At 44.1% G+C, this 18,136-nt stretch overlaps 1 protein-coding gene across 3 annotated transcripts in view; it reads left to right on the top strand.

Moving 5' to 3' along the window:
- The first annotated feature begins 1,123 nt into the window (after positions 1-1,123).
- The window catches only part of FBN1 (fibrillin 1), a 195,480-nt gene continuing 178,467 nt past the window's right edge, over positions 1,124-18,136 (top strand). The window contains exons 1-2 of one of the 3 annotated variants that reach the window (XM_089538802.1): positions 1,124-1,273; positions 1,708-2,132. In XM_089538802.1, coding sequence (XP_089394928.1) covers positions 1,912-2,132 — 221 coding nt within the window. In that variant the 5' untranslated portion in view covers positions 1,124-1,273; positions 1,708-1,911. Of the gene's footprint in view, positions 1,274-1,707; positions 2,133-18,136 lie in introns of those variants that run through there. The other 2 variants (XM_089538804.1, XM_089538803.1) reach the window with 2 other exon arrangements.

Below are 18,136 nucleotides of genomic sequence, written 5' to 3'. Positions count from 1 at the left end.
GCCAATGTCCCAACCTGCCTTTTCTCCCCAGATACCCTCACTATACTTCTGTTGATGCAGCCTAAAATTGCATTGGCCTTGTTAGTTGCTGCATCACACTGTTGACTCATGTTCAATTTGTGGTCTACTTGGACTCCCAGATCCCTTTCACATGTACTTTCATTCAGCCAGGTGTCCCCCATCGTATATCTGTGCATTTCATTTTTCTGCCCTAAGTGCAGTACTTTACATTTCTCTGTGTTGAAATTCATTTTGTTAGCTTTGGCCCAGTTTTCTAGTCTGTTCAGGTCATTTTGAATCTTGATCCTGTCCTCTGGGGTGTTAGCTACTCCTCCTAATTTGGTGTCATCTGCAAATTTGATAAGTATGCCCCCAATTCTGTCATCCAAGTCATTGATAAAGATGTTGAACAGCACTGGGCCCAGGACAGAGCCCTGTGGGACCCCACTGGTCACTTCTCTCCAGGATGAAGAGAAGCCACTGTTGAGCACCCTTTGGGTTCGGCCGGTCAACCAGTTACAAATCCATGTAACAGTTACATTGTCTAGCCCACATTTTACTATCTTGTTTGTGAGAATGTCATGGGGAACCTTGCAGACAGGCTTCCTCTCCTTCTGGGTATGTGGCCATAGGGAGTAAAGGGCTTCTAGGTGGCTGCTTTACCTCCCTGCTGCCCTCCATGAAGGAGACTTCCAAAAGAAAAGAGAGAAGCAAGAGAGAAGGAAGAGGGAAAGTGCCAAGGGGCAGCAGGGAAGGGGGCTTCCTTGCCAGTCTTTCCCTCCCTTTTCTTGTCAGGGAAGCCTCAAAAAGGGGGCTCTGGGGACATGAGGGAACTGAGGAGAGGAAAGCTTGGGGCCAGGAGAGGAAAACCCTCTTTCCCCTCCACTTCTCTCTTCAGGGCTCTTTTGGAGAAAGGCTTTAGGTTGTGTTTTGGCTTTGAATTTTTGGTGTCCTCTCTCTCTTTCTCTCTCGCGAGAGAAAAAAGGACGCTGCTTGGTCTTTTTTTTTGGGGGGGGGGGGAAGGGGAAAAGGAGAAGAAGAAGAAGAAGAAGGGAGGGGGGGAAAAGGAGAAGGAGGAGGAGGGGACAAGGAGGAGGAGGAGGCCGACTGAAGGAAGAGGGAAGGCAGCAGAGGAGGAGAAGAGGAGAAGAGGAGGCAGCCCAAGCAGCTCCAGTGGGTCCCCCTTCCTTCTCCCTTCTTCTCCAGTCCCAAAAAGAAGGGAAAGAGTGAGGTAGAGAAGAGGGGGAGAGAAAGACAGGGGTCTCCTCCTGAGGTAAATCAAGCCCCCCTTGAAGGGACTGACAGGAGGCTTAGAGAGAAACCTTGAAGTCTGCAACTCCAGCTGCATCCACACTGGACAAATAACCCAGTTTGGCAGCGCTTTAACTGCCTCTCTGACTCTTTGCTATGGAATTCTGGGAGTTGGAGTTTGTTGTGGAGCCCAGAGCGGAGCGGAGCTCCGCTCTGGGCCCCACAACAAACTCCACCTCCCAGAATTCCATAGCAAAGAGCCAGACAACAGAGTTAAAGTGCTACCAAACCGGGTTATCTCTCCAGTGTGGATGCAGCCCTTGTGGGGCTCCAATAGCAAGAGTGAGCTTGTTGCTGGTGGAGGGGGAGTGATGGAGAGGCTGGGCTTCATCGTCTAACGGTGCTCTTTCTCTGTCCCTCTCTTCTCCTCCTTTCCTTCTCCATTCCTCCCTTCAGCTTCGCCAGAGAGAGAGAGAGAGAGAGAGCCAGCGCTGCTGATCCCAGCCTCTTCCCAGGGAGGCAGCCAAGCCAAGCCAAGCCCCCGCGACCCCCGGGGCTGCTGCTGCTGCTGGAGGAGGAAGAGGAGGAGAAGGTTGGGAAAGCTTGCAAGGAAAGAAGGGAGCAAAGGAGGGAAGGCAGGAGCGAGAGCCCCGGGGCAAGATGCGGCTGCTGCTGAGGCTGGCCCTGGTGGGGCTGCTGCTGGTCTCCTTCCCTTCCCCGGGAGAAGGGGCCGCCGAGGGCAACGGGTTGGAAACGGATGCCTCTGTTGCTGCTGCTGCTGCCTCTGCTGCCTCCGCCCCGAAGGAACCCATCAGCCGAGCCAGTCGGGCCAAGAGGCGAGGGCAGGCCGGGGGCGCCGTGGGACACGATGCGCTCAAAGGGTAAGGAAGGAAGGAAGGGGAAAGGGAGGGAGGGAAGGTGGGAAGGAAGGAAGGGGGGCTTGGGACGCTGCATGGTCCTCGATCAGACTCTTGAGTAGATCCTTCTCCTGGATCAGACTCTTCAGTAGATGCTTATCTTGGATCAGATCCTTGTCCTGGGTCAGATTCCTGGGTAGATCCTTGTCTTGGATAGATTCTTGTCATGGATCAGACTCTTGCGGAGATCCTTGTCTTGGATAGATCCTTCTCCTGGATCAGACTCTTTGCCCACCCTACGATTGCCAACCCTGACCCTTGAGGATCTAAGGTGAACAGTGGCCTCACCTGTGTGAAGTCAAAGGCTTTCATAGCCAGCATCCATAGTTTTTTGTGTTTTTGGGGAGCTATGTGGCCGTGTTCTGGAAGAGTTTATTCCTGACGTTTCACCAGCAGCTGTGGCTGGCATCTTCAGAGAATGCTGGCAAGCAAGTGAGTGGGGTATAGATACTGTTTGACACAGTATATATGCTGCATTCAATTACAGTATCTATGCCCCACTCACTTCCATGCCAGCATTCTTTGAAGATGCCAGCCACAGATGCTCTTCCACAACATAGCCACATAGCCTGAAAAACCCACAAAAAACAGTGGCCTCATCTTTCCACTTTCCTTCTAAGTGGAGGTTGAACTTGGACACATTGTGCTCCATGCCAAGTCTGTGCTCTTAAAGTGCACCATCAGAGCTTGACTAGAACCATAGAACCATAGAGTTGGAAGAGACCAGAAGTGCCATCCAGTCCAACCCCCATTCTGCCATGCAGGAACTCTCAATCAAAGCACCCCCAACAGCTGGACATCCAGCCTCTCTTTAAAGACTTCCAAAGAAGGAGACTGCACCACTCGCAGAGGGAGTGTGTTCCAATGTCAAATAGCTCTTTCTGTCAGGAAGTTCCTCCTAATGTTGAGGTGGAATCTCATTTCCTGTATCTTGCATACACTGCTCCATGTCCTACACTCTGGAGCAGCAGAGAACAAGCATGCTCCATCCTCAATATGACATCCCTTCAAATAGTTAAACAGGGTTGCTCAAGGCTTCCTTTAAATAGGACACTTTTTAAAAACCTTCTGCCATGCAGAAGGTCCCAGGTCCAAGCCCTGGCCTCTTTACTGAAAGGATGTAGCTGTGATGGAAATGACAGATGCTCCCACCTGCCCATATATTCACACACCGAATGGAATGCCTGGAATGCTTCTGCTACTAGCAAGAAGATGTAGTACTCAAATGAATGGTCTGGTTCAGTATAAGGCTGGTTCTCATCTAATGTAGAAGAAAACCTAGTGATGCCTTGGAGAACATAACTTATCAATTGGTACCCTGATGGGTGTGATAGATTAACATCTCTTTTTAGAGCCAGGCCTGTACCTTGATGTTTAATGTTGTTGTCGTCGCCCTGTGCATTGATGCCATTTCTGACTTCTCCTATGGAATTTTCTTGGAAAGATTTGTTCAGAAGGGGCTTGCCTTTGCCTTCCTTTTGGACCGAGAGAAAGAGTAACTTGCCCAAGGTGGGTTTTCATGGCCATGCAAGGATTCAAACTCTGGTCTTCAGAGTTGTAGACCAATACTCAAACCACTACACCATGCTGGCTTCCAGATGTATAAAAGTAGCAGGAATAAATGAGCCCAGGTATAAGAGCAGGTACCAACTGTCACCGAGGAACTGCAAAGTTGTCCCCAGGTATCAGGGATTATGCCACATGCTTCTCAGGCAGAAAGCCTCAGGTCCAAACCTTGAACTAGCCCTATCCTTTAGGCAGAGTGAGGCAAGTGCTTCAGTTGGCAAACAGCAAGAGGCAGCAGTAGTGCCCCTCCAGCTGTTCTTCTGAGCCTCTCATTTAGAGGCCAGAGCTGTGTGTGCCACACAATCTTTACTTCACCCTGCTAAACTAGCCTTTACCTTTCAAGTGTGTGGTGTGGGACTCTATCCCATTGGCAGTGTTAAACTAAGGGTCAATAGCCAGTTTCTGTACAGCAAATATTGGGAGTGCCATGTTGTCCATGAAGCTGGGCAGCAAAAATGTCTCAAACAAGTCTCTGTACCTTGCAGTCTTTAGATAAAAAGTGGCTGGATAATTTGTTTTGTTTTGTTTTGTTTTGCATGTCTTCAAGACATTTCTGATTTATGGCGACCTTAAATTGAGAGGGTTTTCTTGGCAAGAGTTGTTTTGAGGTTTGCCATGGTCTTCCTCTGACACTAAGATTGTGACTTGTCCAAGACTACACAGTAGGTTTCCATGGCCAAGTAGAGATTCGAACCCTGGTCTCCTGGAGTAATTCACCTCCAGAATATGTCTGGTGTCACTTGCTTAAAGCAACTGCTGATATGTCTTCACTACCAGCAGATTTGGCGTGGTGTATCTTGTTTGGTTAGTTTCTTCTCTTGCTCCATGCTGTGGTCTCTTGTATCATGATTGGACTCCAAGCTGCAATTGGTGCTTGGGAATAAACTCAAACAAACTCAGGGAGGCTTTCTTCTGAGGAGACGTGACTGTGCTGTAACTTGGCATATATATGGAGCATCTCATCTTTGACCAACAGACTGGATATATTAACTTCTGGGGACCTGTACAGTGCCTTCATTTTATATTTAGGTCCAGAAGTATTGACTTCTGATGGTTTATTAGCAATGCCAGAAGTTGGACGTTTGTTCCCATGGAGCAACTGCAGATGCTAATTACTAGTTTTCGTGCAAATTTGACAAGCAGACTCAAAGCACAGCTGGCTGTTGCCTTGTCCTGAGCTGGCCTTTCTGTGGCTTTTTTGCACAGGGAAGAAATCTGTGTGTGTAGGGCAGGGGAAATGTGATTTCAAACATGTGTACTACTCATATGTTTGCTAAAAAGGATAGAGTCTAGATAGGCTAGAGTTCTGATAACATAGGATGTTCTGTTTGATTAGAGTAGTGAGACCTAGATTTTGCTAAGTATGGTGTGCATGTGTGTAGTTGTCATGCATGGAAGGTCATTAATGTTCTGCTTTGAATGTTGCTTCTTATCTTTTGGGTAGCACTTTGCCGGTTGATAAAAATGGCTTTGGGAGTGCTTTAGCATTGACATCGGCACATGACGGGTACATTACAGGAGTTGCACACTTTCAGTACTGTGCACTTGAATTTGATTTGAACTTATGAAACTGCTGTACAGGCCGAAAGAGCTCTTTTGGTGCCTTTGCGATATGATAGTCCATGTAAATTCTAGAATTGTTTTTTCCAGTGCAATTCCTTTCAACCAGGAGTGGGGAATTGTTTCCGCCCACTGGGTTGGATTGCCTCCTGGAACAGGGGCTAGATGACATTGGGGTGGGCACTACTTCCTCCTATGAAACCCCATCCCTTGATGTCATGTAAGCCCGTATCTACTTTGCACAGATAGCCTTTCCCTGCTCAGGCTGACAAATGACTGCCTTTTTAAAACAGTGTTGAGCAAAGATACTGCCACTGCTAGAGAGAGACTCCTTTTTCTAATGCTGATCTTTGGGTGGTACCTGGGACAGAAGATGGTTGGCTGGTTGAGGAATCACGATGGATGGGAGGCTCCCTTACTCTGCTTTAAAATGTAGAGATGTCAGAACTCTGGCAAAAGGGAGCTACATTAAGCGAACATTTAACAGTGTTTTCGTTTTCTTTAAGCATAGCTGAGACAAAACAAATTCTGAAAAGTTATATTATTTATGGCAGTTATTGACTTTGTAAAGATAGTTTCTAAAACAACAGTCCTTAACTACAGTAAGCGATTGTTCGCTTGTTCTTCGTATAGGTTGAACAGATAAGGTGAAAGGATGCAGCCTTGCCTGGCCCCTTTGCCAATTGGGAACCATTCTGTTTCTCTGTATTCTGTTCTTACAGTAGCCTCTTGTCCTAAGTGCAGATTCCAGGTTGACTCAGCCTTCCATCCTTTCCTAAGTAGGTAAAATGAGTACCTAGCTTGTTGGAGGCAATTGGCTCACACTTTGTGAACTTGCTTAGACAGTGCTTAGCTCACTATGAAGCATGATATAAATGTAAATGCTATTGCTGTTGTTGCAACCACTGTTTCTACATCATCATTCAAGTGCTGATTCTGCTGTAAAACCTCCTCCTTAACAGAGGACAAGAAAGAAATGGGGCTGGATAGGCATAAAAAGACATTGTAAAAAGGTCTGAAGTCTTGTTAACTTAGGTATGCCTGCACAGCTGGCCCTTCACATTTGTGGCTTTGACTTTTGCAGGATTGATTATTTGCAGTTTTGATTAATATGTTCTCTCTAGGAATCTCTAGGTCCTCCAGCCCAACTTTGCTTGACGTTTACCATGAAGCTGTATTGGAGAATCTAGACGTTCCTAGAGGAAACACCTCTCTTGGCATTTGTAGGTCCTCCAGCATGATTCTATGATTAACTTCTGGCAGATGTTGACCATAGAGTTGCACTGGAGGACCTGGAGATTCCTAGATAGGTGTTCTCTTAGGTAAATAGTGTTTTTCTATTTGCCTTTTTTCCACATTCAGGGCGTCCTTCACTCCTAACCACAGTGAATGTGGAGGGACCACTCCTAATTCTCTTCTAAACCCATTGAAATTAGACACTTATATTAAGTGATACCTTTCCTGGGTTGTAACATAAAACCTGGGCATTTTTAATAAGTTGTAGATAACATGTAGTGATTTAAATGAAAATGGTATTTTTTTTTCTAAAAAAAGAATGCTTCAGTGTGTTTATGTTACTTTAAAAACTCTTAATTAGAAAACCAACTTGGAAATACCTAAGATAGTAGCCTAAATCCAGTTACTGGTCTCTATTAGGATAAACACCCTGAATTAGAGGAATGTATGCAAGTGCTGAATTACCATTCACAAACGGCTTCGGAGGGTCTACTGTAGATTAGATTTAGATAAAAAAAGATTGCATATATAGCAAGGAGAGGCTCTGTAAGACAAAGACAAGATAATAAAGGTCACCATTCAACCAAATGTGGCAGTGCCAAATTCTCACCCATGCCCATGGGAGAAAGTTTTAAGGATGTACTTAATTCCTCTGTGCATTGGCAGGAGAGGAGGGGAGTGTTTAATTTGGCTGTATCATGTTCAGATTCTGTAAGAAGACGGATACACTTTTTATTTTTCCCCGAGTTCATTCTTCTCCAGAGGACGAATATATTCCGATACCTAAGAATTACAGTATAAATCATTAGCAGATGCTGGTAGACTTTTGTTTTCATGTAGTAACTGTAGTTTGGATAGAAAGAGCGGCAGGCAGGCGTGTGGGTTGGGGGAGAGGAGAAAAGTATCCATCTGTTTTTGGAATGCTTTCTGAGTTGACTTTTAAGCATTATGAGCAGAAGAGACTCTTCAAACATTTAAGAGGAATTAAGAACTTAAATCTTTCTCTCTTTTTTTTTGTAGTGGTGGTGATTTTAAACTGTGCTTTAAACCACCTTGCCCTATGTGGGGCAGAAGGACTGGAGTGGTGGGTTGAAGTAAAATCTGAATACTGGGGTCAACACCGGAGCTTGGAGAATTACTGCTACAAAGGAATCAATGGCCCCATACAGACAGGCCAAAATAAAGCTGCTTCGGGTCACTTTGGAGGTATGCTCTTTAAATGATGCATGCATCCTAAGAGGCCAGAAACCGCGCCAAAGTCACAGTCCAGTTCTAAGGATGGAGCGTAGCTTTGGTACAGCTTCCAGACTCTTAGGACGCATGCATCATTTAAACAACATAACTCCAAAGTGCCCCGAAGCAGCTTTATTTTGGCCTGTCTGTATGGGCCCAATATCAGTCATAATTCCAACCCTAATTAGTAACTCACTGTTAAAGTTACGGTTCTTTAAAAATAACTATTTAGAGTACTTTCTTATTTCTAAAAAGTAATCAAATTAACAACTTTATTTTTAAATTACCTAAATGCTAGCAGATGCCTGTGGTACATAACATACTCTCCTACTATCCACCCTGTTGTCACCTCAGCACTCACAAAAGTTAGTAGCATGAAACACAGTATGAACCAATACCTGAAATATGTTCCTGCTCCACCATTTAGGGCCAGTACAGACAGCCCTAAAGCAGGGACATAGCCGGGGGTGGTGGTCTGTAGGGTCCGCCCCCCCCATCCGTTATATACAATGAATGGTGTGCACCACTGCACTGCCACTCCCAAGTCCCATTATAATGATGGTACTTAGTCTGGACCCCCCCCCTTCCCAAAATCCTGCCTACGTCCCTCCATAAAGCACCCTTTGAGTGCTGGATCAGGGCTGTGGTAAACACATGACAAGGCCCCGATCCGGCATTCCAGCCTAAAAAGAAGTGGCAAAACACTGTTCGTTTTTTGGGGTGGAAAAAGGGTGGCTTTTTCACCTTGGCGTTGGCTTTTTGGAGATACTGCGGCATGCGGCATTTGAATGCTGCGCTCCCCCGGAGCACCGCAATGCTGCCCACCATCTGGTTGGGCAGGTGGTGTGATGCTGGCTTGGGGGTGGCGTTGGGGCATGTGTCATCTAAATGCCATGCCCCCATGCCGCCCCCAAGCTGGCGTATTGTGCTGGTGTGTTCAGGCTCTCAGAGAGATGACACCTGATGACTTTATTGTAATTAAAAGTTACAATTATACTGTGAAAGGATGGAAGTTATCCCTTGAAAGTCATATTATAATTTAATGTAGTTAAGCATCTGTTAAGGAAATGAATTAATCATAAAGTGGATCGGATATATCCTAGAATCATAGAGTTGGAAGAGACCACAAGGGCCATCCAGTCCACTCTAGGTGCGAAAGTTTGGGTTATGTGAATGATATAAAGAAGATGTCATAAGTAATTTGTTCTGTTACTCATTTGTTCTGTTACTATTGTTATTCATTAAGATTATGAAAGTAGCTAACTCACTGTTACTTATTACACTACTTGTTATTGTAACATTATTTTCTGTTATTTTTTTCAGGGGGGGAGAATCCTTAGGACTAACAAGAAAATGATCAATAAAATAAAATAAAATAAAATAAAATAAAATAAAATAAAAGCTTCAGTTACTTGTAACTCAGAACTTCCAAGTTGTAGTTTTGTTTTTGACACATACTCAGGAACCTTTATAGAAATGTCACTTGGTGGAGTGGGCAACTGTATGGGTGCCAGGGACCAATTCTCACACAGACTTCCTTCCCCTACAGAAGCCCTCACATTTTCCTCTCTCAAAATGGCAGCAGGAAGTGATATCCTGTCACTTTCTGTTGTCATTTTGAGAGGAACCGCAGAGGAGAACAGAGATTTTGGTGGGCTGTATGGCCTGGGGTTCTGGGCGCTTGTGCGGATGAGTCCATCCAGTCCATCTGCCACGGTCCAGGCCTCAGAGGGAGAGAACCACTGAACTTGATCCCTTTCCCCACCACCATTCCTTTCCCCTTTTATGTCATGTCTTTTTAGATTGTAAGCCTGAGGGCAGGGAACCATCTGAATAACCATCTGTAATAATAATAATAATAATAATAATAATAATAATTTATTTATTTATATCCCACCTCTTCCATTTGGGGATCGAGGCGGGTAACAACAAGAGTTTATCCAATACACAATATAAGCTGTAAGCTGCTCTGAGAGCCTTTAGGGCTGAAGAGCGGCGAATAAATGCCATAAATTAAAAAATTAAAAACAATTAAAAATAATACTATTTAATATTACTATTTAATATGAGTTACTATTTAATTATATTTCCTTTTTTAGTCTATTTTTAAAATAATAATGAAGTCATAAAAATGTGAGCAAAGGTATGAATAATAATAGTAAAGAAAAGAAAAAAGAAATTCACTTCTCTGGTTTTATTTCTGTGGGAAAGTAGGAAATGCAGCCCTCTCACTTATGTAGTTCAAACCCCATTTGTTTTCTTAAGGGCTGGTCTCTTGAATATCTTAGCAGTAACCTTAATATCCCAATTTATAACTAAGGCTTATGGTTTTTCATTTCCAACCAATATTTACCACTAAAAGCCGACTGTAGAAAATCAGATTTACCATACTGGTAAATATTGGCTTAGGCTGGGGGAAAAAAAACCTCAGATGCTCGTTCATGCTGCTGCTGGCTGGTACCCCTGGCTGGATGCTTTCACCACTCCCCTTGCCATGCTATGTACCTGAGTAGAACTGGATGGCAAGGTGCCTTTGGAATTGAGAGCAATGCATGAAGAGAAGAAAAAAAACCCATCAGGAAGCATGCATTTTTTGCTTGACAGCTATTTGTCATTGCGTAATTTGTCAAAAAGTAGTCTTGTGTTCTTGCCATGTATTTGCAGCAGTTCAAAGAGCAGGAGCTCAAATCCAGCATTTTTTTTTTAAATACTCACTTCCCCGAATTGACTTATGGAGAACCAAATAATCACATACTTGTTAGGAGTTCATGCTGTATTTGGAGAAGCAGAATGTTTGGATAACTGTACTTTTTATATAATATGTATTCTGGAGTATTTTGTTTGCCATTTTTACTGGTACTGAGATTTTACTGTTACTGAGTTTATTTGGGAAGGCTCAAAATTTATCTTCTTTATCATCACTGAGTGGGGATTCACGCAACCAAACTGGTGCCAGTGTTGGCCTCGTTTTGGTGCCAATTTGAAAACTGTCTCTTCACCTAGGCATTGGAGTTCAGGTAACCATGGGTGGTTTAAATATATTCTGTTAAATTGTTTTACATCTTTCTTGTCTATCACCTGTCCTGAGATGCCTAGATATCGGTGGTACTGTTGTTGGTGTGTTCAAGTCATTTCTGACCTAAGGTGGTCCAATCATGCAGTTTTCTTGGCAAGGTTGGTTCAGAGGGGGTTTGCCCTTGCCTTCCACTCAGGATGAGAGAAAGGTCACCCACTGGGTTTCTGTGCCTGAGTGGAGATTCAAGCCATGGTCTCTCATAATAAATGAAAAAAATTGTATATGTGTGTGTTTGTGTGTGTGTGTGTGTGTGTGTATACACACACACACACACACACACACACACACAATGATAAAAAATAAAAAATAGTAATAATAGAGGTTTTGCAGTTAGAAAAACTAGGAGACAACTTGGAACACAGAGGGGATGTCTCTGTGGAGGAGGTTAGTTCTCACGAAGAAGAGATAGACAATTGGAAGAATATGACATTAGAAGTGGAAGGAGTAGGGGTGACTCCATGCTTTTAGAACAACAGAATGAGTGTGAGCTGTTCGACAATGGAACATGATGCCTCAAAGAGTGGTGGGTATCCTTCCATGGCCATCCAGCCTAAATAGAGGCTGGATGGCCATCTGTCAAGAGTGCTTTGATTGTGTATTCTTGCATGACAGGAGGTTGGACAAGATGGCCTTCATTGTCACTCCCAACTCTATGATTCTATAACAATGGTACAGTAAGCTAGAGAAAGAAAAACTTTCCACCATTAATGAGTTCTAATACAATTAGGAAAAATAAAATGTTTCAGTGGGATACACTACCCAAAGTGTACTGCCAAAATGAACTGGCTTCCAATCACTTCTAAATGAGCTAGATTGAATGGGAATGGTTTAAACTGAACCAAAAGCATGAGAAAAATAAGACTTTCAAAAATGCACTGGTTAAAGTTCTTAAGCCTAACAAAAATGAGGGTAATCTCATAAATGTATACATATGCACAAAGGAGTTCCAGAAAAAGAAAATAATGAATTGATATGAGAAACCCTTTGCTTCAGCTCTTGTTGCCTTGGTAGGTGACTTCTGAGCAGTTGTTGACCTCTGACCGGCTGCAAAATATAGGCTGGAAACTTGAGTGCACATTTCCTCCTTTAGAAAACTATTGTTTTAATGATTAAATTTGATGGATGTTAGACAAACTATATGTCTGATCAACAGGCTCCTGCTCCTTTGATAGTTATGTTGAAGTGTGAAATCCAGCAGGTGGGTTGCTTATCATGCAAGTAAAGCTTGCTGAAATAACCCATTGGACACAGCCATTAAAGGGACAGGAGGGTTGTCCCCTATTTTTAACCTGGTTTAAAAAAAGATATGGCATGCAAGGCAGGCAGAGGATTGCTGTTTTCCTTAGAGGAAATGTACGGGGAGGAAACTGTATCTTCTGTCTAGTACCTTGAGTGCAAATATGGTGGGTGCAATTGCAGGGTATGATCTCAGTAGGAAATAAAATACCCAGGAAGAGAGCTGTATCTCCACTTGAGTGGAACCTGGGACTCAGTCAGAGGCACCTCAGAGGGGGTGAACACTCAGTGGGATGGTTGCTTCTATCTATTCCAAGACACCCCCCCGGCCACCCCCTTCACCATCCAAGGTATCTTTTCCCTCCAGTAACTGCAGCCTCTATTGAGGGTGGAGTGCCGTTGTAGCCCAGCAGATTCTTCTGAGTCTGGCAAGGCTGCTGGCTCAGCCAGAAAAAGGTTGTTGGGTGGCAGCAGCAGTCCATCCTCACTGGCAGGAAAGTGAGTCACTTGCTTCCAGTTTTCCAGGTGAGGTCTGTCTGACCAAAGCAGAATAGAGTGGTACTGTTACTTCCCTTGATCTAGATATACTCCTATTGGTGCAACCTAGAAATTCATTGGCTTTCTTAGCTGCCACATCACATTGCTGACTCATGTTTAGCATGTGGCCCACTAAGAAGTCTAAATCCCTTTTTACATGTACATTTTAAATTTACATATGACACCAAATTGTCATATGTAAATATATATAAATACATATAAATGTATATAAATATATAAAAATATACATATCCCTCCCTCCAGTCCATTTGACTTGGTCCAGGCCTCAGAGGGAGAGAAGAACTGCTGGACCTGATACCATTCCCTTCTTTTGTGTTGTGTCTTTTTAGTTTGTGAGCCTGCTGGCAGGGAACCATCTAGTTAAAAATAATAATAATTGTAAGCCGCTCAGAGAGCCTTTAAGGCTGAAGGGTGGGGTATAAATACTATAAATAAATAAATAAATGGGAGCAGTGACTACCCCAGTGACTCTCCCAGATGGCAGGATCAGAATTCAAACTGACTTTAACAGATTCGAGAATTGGGCCAAACCTAACAAAATGAATTTCAGCAGAGATAAATATAAGGTACTACACTTAGATGGAAAAAATGAAAGACTCAGATATAATATGGGTGACACCTGGCTTGACAACAGTACATGTGAAAAGGATCTAGAAGTCTTAATAAACCACAAGATGAATACAACAGTGTGATGCAGCACCTTAAAGAGCTAATATGATTCCAGGCTGCATCAACAGGAGTGTAGTGTCTAGAATCTTGGTGTAGTATACTTTAAACAATAGAAAAATATTTTTATGGTTTAATGATAACTCACAGCCAACTTTCTATATTAGTGGACCAGGAGACTTGGTCACATATCAGATGACAGTTGACAATTGAAATGCTCAGTTCGTTGTGAGCTATTGTTGGAGCAGCAAGTTATTGCTGTGAGCTACTATGGAACAGATGTTGAAGTTGATTGAAAGTCAGAAAGGTGTGTGTGTGTGTGTGTGTGTGTGTGTGTGTGTGTGTGTATGTATGCTGTTTTATATTGTACATATTACAGTGGGACCTTGTTATCCGCTGGGGTTTGGTTCCAGGCTCCCAAATGGATAACAAAATCTGTGGATGCTCAAGTCCCATTAAATATTATGGTAGAGCAAAATGGTATCCCTTATATAAGATGGGAAATCAATGTTTGCTATTTGGAATTTATACTTTTTTGGAATATTTTCAAGCCGTGGATGCTTGAATCCGTGGATAAAAAATCCGTGGATAAGGAGAGATGACTGCATAACTGAAGATTAAAAACCTCCAGGACTTTGGATGAATCAATTGTCTGTGATCGTTTCTTTTAAGTGTGAAAAGTGGTCAGTGCACTGCCAATACCAATAGCTGGTGTATTTTTTTTAATACCCTGCTGTGTACATTGTTTAGCTACAGCTGGGGGATTTTTACCCAGACTGCACTGGGAGTTGGCCTTCATCCCAATTTAATATACTGGCTGACACCACTCTAGTCTGCTTTGGTCATACCTCACCTGAAATACTGTGTCCAGTTCTGGTCACCACAATTCAAGAAGGATGTAGATAAGTTGGAGCATATCCAGAAGAGGGTGACCAAAATGGTAAAAAGTCTGGAAACCATGCCCTATGAGAAGCATCTTAGGGACCTGGGTATACTTAGCCTGGAGAAGAGAAGGTTAAAACGTGACATTATAGCTATGTTTAAATATTTAAAGGGATGTTATATTGAGGATGGAGCAGGCTTGTTTTCTGCTGCTCCAGAGACTAGGACACAAAACAATGGATTCCAAGGTACAGGAAAAGAGATTCCACCTCAACATGAGGAAGAACTTCTGACAGTAAGAGCTGCTCAACTATGGAGTATGCTGGCTCAGAGAGTGTTGGAGTCTCCTTCTTTGAAGGCTTTTAAGCAGAGACTAGATGGCCATCTGTCAAGGGTGCTTTGATTGTGTCTTCCTCCATGGCAGAGGGTTGGACTAGATGATCATTGTAGAGTTACGCATTAATTGTAGAGTTACGCATTAATAACTGAAACATATTTAGGATTCCTGTGGTTTAAGTGTTGGACTATGATGACTATGTATCCTGGAGTAGTGAAATATTTCAACCATGTCGGTGTTCATTTAAAATACATACGCTTATTACATTGCAAAGATTTTGATGCTGCATCAAATGCAGAACTGTTTTTTTTCTATTGGCACACAGAGCAACAAAGTAGTATGCCTTATTAGCTGTTCTGCATGTGGTCCATTGCAAGTGAGAACTGCACCCCTCTGTCAGATTGGATGAGATCTTCGCAAGCAACACTAGAAAGTTTCTGTAACATTTTGTAGAGGTCCCTTTGGTGTTAAGTAATATCAGTTACCGTATTTGGCCATTCTCAGTGTGATAGAAATTGAGGTCAGTAAAGTGTTTGGCGCTGCTGCATGTCATTTTGAATTCCTGACTTTCATCCAGGCCTCACAGCTGCAGAATCCCCAGTTCATCTGCATAGCTGATCTGCCTTTCAATTTTTTTTTCCTGCTGAATTGAGGCAGGATGTTGTAATTCTCATAGTCTTAAATCAAGGCAACAAGGGAGAGATTAAAGGCACAGGAGGCGAGGTTTTTTAAGAGCATAGTTTCCAGCTGCACAAATACATTGTCAGATACCACACAACAACAACAATAGTTACCGAACACAGACTTTGATTTGCTCCTTGTTTACATCTCGTATCTGTGGTGGTTTCTCCACAAGCGTCATTACCAGCTGAGTATCTCTTATCTGAAAATCAGAAATCATTTGGGATTTGGGGCCCATATCCAAGATATAGCATTATGAATATGCAAATATTCATGAACAAATCCAAAACACACCTGGTCCCTAAGCATTTTGGTTGAGGTAGTGATTCCCATAGTGGGTGGTACTGCTCCCTGGGGAGTGATGGAAATATCTAGGGAGGGAAAAAGGGGCAGCAGGGTGGTGGTGAGGAAAAAGGGGATGATGCACTGGCTTCAGTATTGGTACACAAAGAAGATAAATGTCCTTTAGGACCATGGTGGGGATGAGGATTGCACTTTTCTTCTCAGGGTCCTTTAAAAGCACTGTGCAATTTTGCTGATTGCTTCATGTGGTGGTGTCCCCTGCTAGTTATCTGCCTGCACAAGCTCACTCCCTTAGCGGCATCTTTCACTAGTAGTGTCAGTGTCAGTTGGGAAGCTCTTAGGAAGGTTAGGTGCAGGGCATCGCATCTGTGGCTCAGAGCTGCACCATTTTGGGACAGACTCACTGATGGGAGCAAGGAGTTAGAGCATGTGGTGGTGGGGAAGAAGCAACAGCAAAAAGCTTTCAAATCTGGGACACTTCTTAAGCCTTGTGAGCTTCACTGGCATTTGGCCAGAAGGTTGGAGCTGCACTGCTGCTCCTACTTTCATTTGTCGGACAGGCTGTGTCCGGCGTTGATTCTTGGAAAGAGTCCTTCACCCTGGAGCTGTTCCTGTAGTTAAAATCTCTCCCTTTTCCTGTCCATATCAATCTCCAGACCAGAGCATGTGGTCACTGTAAACCACCAGCTTTGCCCCTCTCCACTTTGGTGAAGGATTCGGAGTCCTTCAAGGGTGAAAAGTGGGAAGCTATCTGCACTGCCCCCTTCCCTGGAAAAACAGAATTGAGAGTTCTTCCTTGCCTACAAGAAATGTGGGAAGATGGCTGCATCCTTTTCTGCCCCAGTGAAGAAGGATCAAGAGTCCTTCCTCACCAAGGAGAAGCTTTTTCCTTTGCATCCAATCACTTTGGGAGCAGCAACTGAGCAGCCAGCTGAGCAATAACCAAGCAGCCTTTCACCAATTCCAGCACTGCAGTGAAGACTGGTGTGGGCAGGAAGGAGGCTTCTCATTTGCTGCTTGGCCAGCTGCTGGGTTGCTGCTCTCTTTGCATCCTTGGGAGCAGCAATCAAGCAGCCAGCCAACCAGCCTTTGTTTTGCTATATGGCTGGCGCAAGTGAGAGGAAGAAGCAGATGTGCCCCATTGCCACTGATGAATGGGGCTAGTAGCAAACTGGGCATGGTTGAGGTAGATGCTGGCTGGGTGCTGCACAAAGCAGTGGTGGCTGCAGCCTCCCCTGTCCTTTTTTCCTAGATAGGCTTTGCGGGGCACTAGCATTGTCACCCAAGAGGGAAGGGGGTGATAGCCCCAAAATGTTTGGGAACCATTGGGATAAGGGATACTCAACCTACTTGTGCTATTTTGGTTCACAATAATCTTTCAATCCTTTTCAAAGTTTCAGCAAGGATTTCTGTACGCTCACATGTTATTTATTTTCATTTCACTGCCCAAGCCCCAGCACACATCTTGGGTCTATTTTCCTCTCTCTCCATTTTTCCAGCCGATCACATATCAGCTTTCCAACTGCACAGTTTCAACCCAATTTAACAATTTGTGTACAATTTGGCATGAAAACAAAAGCAAGAATGAAACAACTAACAGAAGGTGCTAAATAGGAAGCAAGGGTGGAAGTGGAAGGCAGAAAACAGCAGTATCCTTTGGGTGACAGTTTGATTCTCACTGTCAAACAGTGTAAATGTATTCTTGTACTCTTGAAAAGGAAAACCCTGAATCAACACTACAAACAGATGCATTTTCCCCTACTGTAATGCACTCTACATGGGGCTGCCCTTGAAAGGTGTTCAGAAGCTGCAGCTAGTACAAAATACAGCAGTCAGATTGATGTCAGGTGTGCATTTTATAGCAGTGGCATTACTAGAGGGTGTGCTGGTACTGCTTGCACTGAGTGACACTGCAGAAGGGGGGGGGGTGACACCCAGTTGGGCCCTCCTCCTGTGCGCTTCTACCCCCTGCACCATCTCTGTGCACCCCCTAAGCCATCCCTGCACCTCTGGGTGGCCCTACCCCCATGCCCCCTGCCATCCCTGCCCCCTGCGCCATCACAAATGGGGTGGTCCATGCTCCCGCCTCTCCCTGCCGACCCATCTGGGACAGCACAGGGAAGAGTGTGCATGGGGGAGTGCAGGGACAGTTTGAGAAGGTGACTTATAGAATCATAGAGTTGGAAGAGACCACAAGGGCCATCCAGTCCAACCCCCTGCCATGCAGGAACTCTCAATCAAAGCTTCCTCAACAGATGGCCATCCAGCCTCTGTTTAAAGACTTCCAAGGAGGGGACTCCACCACACTCTGAGAGAGTGTATTCCACTGTTGAACAGCCCTTACTGTCAGGAAGTTTCTCCTAATGTTGAGGTGGAATTTCTTTCCTTGTAGCTTGCATCCATTGTTCTGGGTCCTGTTCTCTGGAGCAGCAGAAAACAAGCTTGCTCCCTCCTCAATATGACATCCCTTCAAATACTTACACAGGGCTATCATATTACCTCTTAACCTTCTCTTCTCCAGGCTAAACATCCCCAGCTTCCTAAGTTGTTCCTTATAGGGCATGGTTTCCAGACCCTTCACCATTTTAGTCACCCTTCTTTGGACATGCTCCAGTTTCTCAACATGCAGGGAAG

This window comes from Sceloporus occidentalis, unplaced genomic scaffold (assembly GCF_023333645.1).
Source record: "Sceloporus occidentalis isolate IW3139 unplaced genomic scaffold, rSceOcc1.0.p SCAF_9, whole genome shotgun sequence".
NCBI classification, from domain to species: Eukaryota; Metazoa; Chordata; class Lepidosauria; order Squamata; family Phrynosomatidae; genus Sceloporus; species Sceloporus occidentalis.
Note: the sequence above shows the minus strand (reverse complement) of the source record. Positions and strands in the feature narration are given on the sequence as shown.